Genomic DNA, 7,805 nt, shown 5'->3' with positions numbered 1-7,805 from the left:
TTATCAGTATCATTTTTCTATACATGCAGTTCATCCTCATTAAGTCCCTCATATTTCCCCCCTCTCCTCCAATCTCCATGCTTCACCTGAGTCCTGTATCTGACAATCAAACCTTCTGTTCAGCTCTGGCCATTCCAAAAGGAACATTTGAAATTCCCCTGGTTCATTGAAAGTCCATCTTTTTCCCTGGAAGAGGACATTCAGTTTTGCTGGGTAGTTCATTCTTGGCTGCATTCTAAGCTCTTTTGCCTTCCAGTATATTATATTCCAAGCCCTACGAGCTTCCAATGTAGTTGCTGCTAAGTCCTGTGTGATCCTGACTGCAGCTCCACGACATTTGAACTGTGTCCTTCTGGCTGCTTGTAATATTTTCTCTTTGACTTGGGAGTTCTGGAACTTGTCTATAATATTCCTAGGGGTTGGTTTTTTGGGATCTCTTTCTTGGAGGGATTGGTGGATTCTCTCCATTTCTATTTTGCCCTCTGCTTCTAGAATATCAGGGCAATTTTCCTGTAGTAATTCTTTGAAAATGATGTCAAGGCTCTTTTCCTGATCATAACTTTCAGGTATTCCAATACTTTTAAAATTATCTTTCCTAAATCTGTTTTCCATATCAGTTGCTTTTTCAATGAGATGTTTCACATTTTCTTCTAATTTTTCATTTTTTTAGTTTTGAAGTATTGATTCCTGATTTCTGGTAAATTCATCAATCTCCCTGAATTCTATTCTTTGTCTGAAGGATTTGTTCTCCTCAGAGAGTTTTCTTATTTTTTTTCCATCTGACCAATTTTGCTTTTTAAAGCATTCTTCTCCTCAATAACTTTTTGAACTGTTTTATCCATTTGACCTAGGCTGGTTTTTAGCATGCTATTTTCTTCAGCATTTTTTTGGATTTCCTTGACTAGGCTGCTGACTTCATTTTCATGTTTTTCCTGCATCACTCTCCTTTCTTTTCCCAGTTTTTCTTCCAACTCCCACATTTGATTTTCAAAGTCTTTTTTTGAGCTCTGTCATAGCCTGAGCCCAATTTCTCTTTTTCTTGGAGTCTTTAGATGCAGGAGCTTGTACCTCCTCATCTTCAGACTGAGTATTTTGATCCTTCTTGGGCTCATTTGCAAAATATTTCTCAATAGTCTTCCTCTTATTTCTCTGCTTGCTCATTTTCCCAGCCTGGGCCTGGTTTTGGGGTGCTTCCTGAGCTTTTGGGACACTCCCACAAGGGTCTCAGTCCTGTGAGGCTCTGTCCTCCCTCCTGGTCTGTGAATGACCATAAGTGCCCCCCTCTGCCATGGGGCCGAGGTGGGGGGGCCCTGTTGTTGTATGGGGGGGCCTAGACTGGGATCAGGATCTGAATGTGGTCAGAGCCCCAGAGTCCTGTTCCAGGGGCAGAGGACAGAATTCGGCAGTCTCTCTCTCTCTTCACTCCCCTCCCTCAGCTCAATGGGCTCATGCCCTGGGGGCTCCTGCTTACCTGCTCTGCCTGCTTCTGTTTCAGGGTCTGGGCTGCCAAAAGACCAAGCTGCTGGCTGTGTGCCCTGAGGGCTGGGCTCCATGTGCTCACTTTGGCAGAGGTCCCCTGCTGTTCCCCCACTTTGTGCTGGGTGCTCCCTGGGGTGCAGCTCAGGAGACTCCCCTGCTGCTGTGAGCTGCAGCTCCCAGCGCCCTGGGGCTGCCTCCAGGAGGCTGAATTTCTTTGCCTCTGGCGGCTGCCTCTCCGACCCTGGGGAGCAGAGCCTTTCTGCTCTTTTCCAGGTTACCTTGAGTAGGAGAACTGCCTCACTGGGTTCCTTTTTGGGTTCTGTCTCTCGAAAGTTTAGTTAGAGCCCTCAGCTCATGAATTTTATCAGAGAGCTCAGAAGACTTGATGCCTTCTTGTCCCCATCTTGGCTCTCTGCCCCCCACCTCTTTTTTTAAAAAAATATTTTTTGGTTTTTGTAAGGCAATGGGGTTAAGTGACTTGCCCAAGGTCACACAGCTAGGTATTAAGTGTTGGAGGCTGGATTTTAACTTGGGTCCTTCAGACTTCAGGGCCTTTACTCTATCCACTGTGCCAGCTAGCTGCCCCAGAGTGTTAGTTCTTTTGAGGTTGGGGACCAGTATTCCCTTATTTTCTCAGAAAAGTGTAGTTGATTAATAAATACTGGATGAATTGAATCTTCCCACTAACTTCTAGGTGAACTGTAAATCCTTTAATATGTGTGTTTCAGTTTTTCCATTGTAAAGTGGTTGCAATGACTCCTGTTTCCCTTTTAACCTCTGTGGAATATTGTGAGAAATTAATGTGACTCCTAAGGCCTATGGAATATCTTTATAATAAAGTCATGGAAGTAAAGTCTCTCATCCCAGCCCTTTGCAGAGCTCAGAGATCCACTGCACACATTTTCACACTTTTCTGATGTATTGATTGATCAGTAATGTTAATTTATCTCTCATTTATTTCTATTGGTTTTGTACTCTTTGGGAGGGTGAAAGATTCTAAGGAAAGCTACAGTAATGTTTTATAAAAGTAACAAAAGAGGAAGGGAGAGCATTTAGAATTCAAAGTTTTGCAAAGTGAATGTTGAAACTTGTTTTTGTAAAGGGGAATAAAATAAAATTAAATAAGGGAGAAAAGAAAAAAGAAGAGAAAAAAGATTCCCTCCCATGAACAAACACACAAACAAATACATAAATAAATAAATTCCTTTTCCAGAAAAGAAAATATTTCTGTTAATACAGATCAAGATATTTGTGTCTACTATGGTAATGTAACAGAGGTAAGTAAAGCAACAAGCATATTCATAAAGTCTTAGTGATTTTTCTTTGCTTTGCACAGCTTACATTGATAGAGGATGCTGAAATACCGTTTTGTTTTCCTTTTTGGACGGTTGTTAACAGTAGTTGCTGGGGCAACTAGGTGGTGCAGTGGATAGAGCACCGGCCCTGGAGTCGGGAGAACCTGAGTTCAAATCCGACCTCAGACACTTAATAATGACCCGGCCATGTGGCTTTGGGCAAGGCACTTAACCTCATGGCCTTGCAAAAAAAAAAAATCCAATAGATTCAGAATCTGGTGTCTGTGTAAAGTTTTGGTAAAGACTGCCGGACAGAAGGCAGTAAGGAGAAGAGGACTTTAAACAGGCCGGACAGAAGAGCTGCGTACACGCGTGTCTCCAGGTTAGGGAGAGGCAACAGTAACAAGCGCCAGACCCTTCATCCCGCGGCTCCTGGCTGCGCTCGCTCACTGGTGGTCAAGTCCGCGGGGCCGCCTGAACTACAAGTCCCAGCATGCCCCGCGCGCAGCCGACCTTCCGTCGAAGACCCCGTCCCTCCCTGCGTGGCCTCATTTGAAAAGAAACATTCATGACGAAAGTCGCTGTTTTAGCGCCGGAGGCGGCTCCCCCGGCCGCGCCTCGCAGCTCGCGTCGCGGCGTGAGGTTGGCGGAGCGCGGGTCGGCGGGCATTTTGTGCAGGCAGCGCCGCGGCCTGCCCCCGGGTCCTCCGTGCGCCGGGAGAAGCCGGGGAGCCGCGCTCCAAGATGGCTTCGCTGTTGGCGGTAAATTCGGGTAAGCGCGGCGGCGGGCCCCGGGCCGGCCCCGGGTCCCCGTGCGGGGCGGGCGGCCGCAGGCCGCGGGCCCGGCCTCGCGGCTCGGCCTGGACGCCGCGGGCCGGCGGGGCGGCTGGGCCGGGGCTCCCATGGGCCTGGCGGGGCCGCACGCCGCCCAGCCCGGGCCGCCGAGGGGGCGGGGCGGGGCGGCGGCCGGGGGGCGCCGGGGCCCCCCCCCGCGTCGGCTCGCCCTCGCGGAAGGTAGGGGCGGCCCTGCCCCCTCCCCGGCCCCTCATCCTGGGCGTCCTGATGGGGAGCCCGAGCCGCTTGTAACCGGCAGATGGGGAAACTGAGGCAGGGGAGCCGGGGGGCAGCCCCGCGGCCTCTGCGTTCCCCAGCCTTGGGTCACCCCTCTGCCGGGGCGGGGGGCGGGGGGCCCCGGAATTGTGAGAGGTCTGAAAAGAGCCGAGAGGCCCTGGGGAAGGGGCCGAGCCTGTCACTTTGTGTGTGTGTGTGTGTGTGTGTACATATGTTTACTTATTCTTACATATCATGCATATTTATTTATATTCATATATTTACTTTGTATATTTATGTATATTCATATATTTATTTCCACATATTTATTTATATCTGTATATTTACTTTATATATTTATGCACATTCATATATTTATTTTTATATATTTATATTCGTATATTTATTTTATATATTTATGCATATCCATATATTTATTTTTATGTATTTATTTGTATTCGTATATTAACTTTATATATTTATGCATATCCATATATTTACTTTTATATATTTATTTGTATTCGTATATTTACTTTATAGATTTATGCATATCCATATATTTATTTTTATATATTTATTTGTATTCGTATATTTACTTTATATATTTATGCATATCCATATATTTATTTTTATATATTTATTTGTATTCGATATATTTGTATTCGTATATTTACTTTATATATTTATGATTTGTATTCGTATATTTACTTTATATATGTATGCATATTCATATATTTATTTTTATTTTTATATATTTATTTGTATTCGTATATTTACTTTATATATGTATGCATATTCATAATATTTATTTTTATATATTTATTTGTATTCGTATATTTACTTTATATATGTATGCATATTCATATATTTATTTTTACATATTTATATATTACTTTATATATTTATGCATATTCATGTATTTATTTTTATATATTTATTTGTATTAGTATATTTATTTTGTATATTTATGCATATTCATATATTTATTTTTATATATTTATTTATGCTCATATATTTATTTTATATATTTATGTATATTCATATGTTTGTTTTTATATATTTATATTCATATATTTATTTTCACATACATATGCACATCCATTTATTTATATATTTATATAAATATAAATATATGTGCATTTATATATATAAGTATATATGCATTTATAGTGAGATCTAATTGTGTCACGTGCCAAAGTAAGTCCAACCAGGTGCTTTGATGTCCTGTGTGGGATGGGGAGGCCAGCCCGGCCTCCTAGACAAGATAACTGAGTCTCAGGAAGGCAGAGTGACTTGCCCAAGTTCGCAGAGGTCATACGCCTTACCTTATACAGAATGGGTGATACAAAGAGGGCTAAAAATATCCCTGTAATGGGGCAGACAGCATGCCAACGGGACACCAGTGGAGATGAAAAGTCATCCCAGAGGGAAGGGGAGCATTAGCAGAGGCTGCTTTGAAGGAAGCCAGGAGGCTGAGGTAGGGAGGCAGAACATTTAGGCAGTGAAGGACTACTTGGAAAGACCCATATTGAAACTGCACTTTACTCAAAGTATGTGAATACCAAAGATCTCTGATCTGTGACATAGAGAAATCTCAGAGTGGCCTTGAGGCATAATGGAACATAAAGTACTCATCCAGAATCACAGTCCACAGAGGGATTTGCACCCACAGTTTGGTGATTCTCAGTCCATTCCTTCATGAATTCATTCAATTTCTTAGGCATCTACTCCAAGCTTGGTACTGAGGATTCAAAGAAATGTTATTTGAAACAATCCCTATCTTTGGGGAACTTGTAGCCTCTAAATAAGCTAAATGTGTGAATATTCAGATTTGCAGAAATAGTAAATGAATGCAAAAAGTGATTTCAGTTTATTTGTTGTAGGCTTTACATAAAACATTTCTTCATTAAAAAAATTTCATTGACCCACAAGAATAGGAACAAATGCCACCTACTGGAAAAAGTGAGATACTACTGTGCTGTCCACTCAGTCACTGGAAGAGGACTGAAGCAAGGAGATCTTTGTTCCACGGAACTGCCTTCCTTTGCCACTGTCGCTCAGAAGCATTGATTAAGTATCTGCTGAGGATGCAAAGGCAAAAATGAAAGGAACTTTATGGAGACACCCAAATGTCTATAGAGATGTAAAATAAATGAAAGGTGATTGGCATTAAGGAAAGTGAGGGCAGCACTGAGTAGCTGGGGAGATCAGGATGGACCTCATGAGGAGGTAACATTTGAATGGAGCGATGAAGGAAGCTTGGATTTCAGAAGAGTTAGGAGGGAATACATTCTTTGAGAAGCCAGGAGAAAAAGAGATAGCACATCCAGACTATCTCACAATACTGTTCTATCTCTTTACTTCATTAGTGGATTTTAGTCAGATTGTGAAGCATTGTCAGTGACAGAGTAATTTGTGTTTGTTCCTAGAGGTAACAGGAGTCCCTGGAGTTTGTTGAGTAGGAGAATGACCTCATTGTACTTGGGCTTTAGGAATGTATTGAGCACATCTTTTTCCTTTGAATTCCTTCCATTTCCCCCATTTCTTCCTTTGCCCAATTTCCTTCTCAGGTAAGGTGGTTAGGGATTAGGCTGGACTTTTTCATACAAATGTAACTATGGGCCATATTTCAGTCTTGCTTGATGGATACTTTCTGGAGGTTTCTGCTCCTTTATTGAAGGATTAATATCTTTGATTCTGAATGCCACAGTTTAAGAATGAAACTGCTAGGAAAGAATCCAGAGGAATTCATCCATAATTGTAAAGTTTTGGAATCCATACAATTTGAGGTTAAGTTGAAGGAAATTGGTTAAAAAAAATACTTGAAAAAGAGAAGATTTAGGGGCCATAATAGCTGCCTTCAAGTACTTGAATGGCCTGTTAAGTAGGTGGGTGACTATATTCTTTTCTTTTTGGCTTTAGGAGACAGAACCAGGAGCAAGGAGTAGAAATTGCAGAGGCAAATTTAGACTTGAGTTCAGGAAAAATTTGGGTATATCATGGGGAGAAGATTGATACTAGATGACTAGATTTATACTAGTCCAGATCTTCAATTCTGTGATTTTGTAATTCTTAAACTTCTTAGATTGAGTGAACCAGACTCCATAGACTTGTTCCTTCATATTTGCAACCAGTTGTGGAGTGTGGTGTTTAATAGTATCCTTTTACTATCTTAAAACTTTGAATTAAAATCTTAGATCTAGAAAGGACTTTAGGGGTCACAGTCCTCCACTGTCCAGTGTTTGCTTTAACATATCCACTGATGAGAGACACTCATTCTTCTCACATTTCCATTTTGGTTGAGTTGAAATCTGTTATATAATTCTTTGAAATCTACCTTTTTTATGCTTTTCACCTTATTAATTCTAGTTCTGACTTTTACAAGCTATAAAGAGTAAGTCTAAACTTTATTCCATATGCTAGCCCTTCCAGTATTTGAAGACTGTTTATGTTCCTCCTTTCTCTTGACTTTTAAATGGATTAAAATGTACCTTTATCATTTAGTACTAATATTAGGTCTGTGGTACCAATGTCAGTTTCTTCAGCAACTCTTCATGTTTCATTATTCTGGTTGTCCCCCTACTCTTCCCTCTGCATAATACATTTTGCTCTAATTTCCTTTACTTTTGTGCCCAGACAAATGCCTTTGCCAAGCCACATTTTAGTACAGTAGGAATACTATTTGCATTAGTTTTTTTAATGAGCACATCATATCTTTTCATCTTTTGAACTTGAAGGCAACTAAGCCTAGATCTTTTTCACATGAATAGTTAGGCCTCCCTGAATCAGTATTTGTACAGTTGATTTAAAAAAAAATTGACATGTAGGATTTTACTTGTGTCCCTATTATATCTAATTTTGGGCACATTGTTCTAGCCTTTAATCTTTTTTAATCTTGCTGTTATCTAGCATCTTAATTTCCTCTCCCAGCTTCATACTATCTCAGCTTTGATAAGAATTCTTTCTTTACCTTTATCTATGC

The 7,805-nt window shown here is 41.2% G+C and overlaps 1 protein-coding gene across 2 annotated transcripts in view; it reads left to right on the top strand.

The window, feature by feature from the left end:
* The first annotated feature begins 3,438 nt into the window (after positions 1–3,438).
* Positions 3,439–7,805, top strand: part of NUP205 (nucleoporin 205) — a 95,276-nt gene continuing 90,909 nt past the window's right edge. For both annotated transcript variants that reach the window (XM_074193612.1, XM_074193611.1), the window contains exon 1: positions 3,439–3,545. In XM_074193612.1, the coding sequence (XP_074049713.1) occupies positions 3,518–3,545 (28 nt within the window). In that variant the 5' untranslated portion in view covers positions 3,439–3,517. The remainder of the gene's footprint in view (positions 3,546–7,805) is intronic.

This window comes from Macrotis lagotis, chromosome 7 (genome assembly GCF_037893015.1).
Source record: "Macrotis lagotis isolate mMagLag1 chromosome 7, bilby.v1.9.chrom.fasta, whole genome shotgun sequence".
NCBI lineage: Eukaryota > Metazoa > Chordata > Mammalia > Peramelemorphia > Peramelidae > Macrotis > Macrotis lagotis.
The sequence above is the reverse complement of the archived record's forward strand: the minus strand, read 5'-3'. Positions and strand labels throughout refer to the sequence as shown.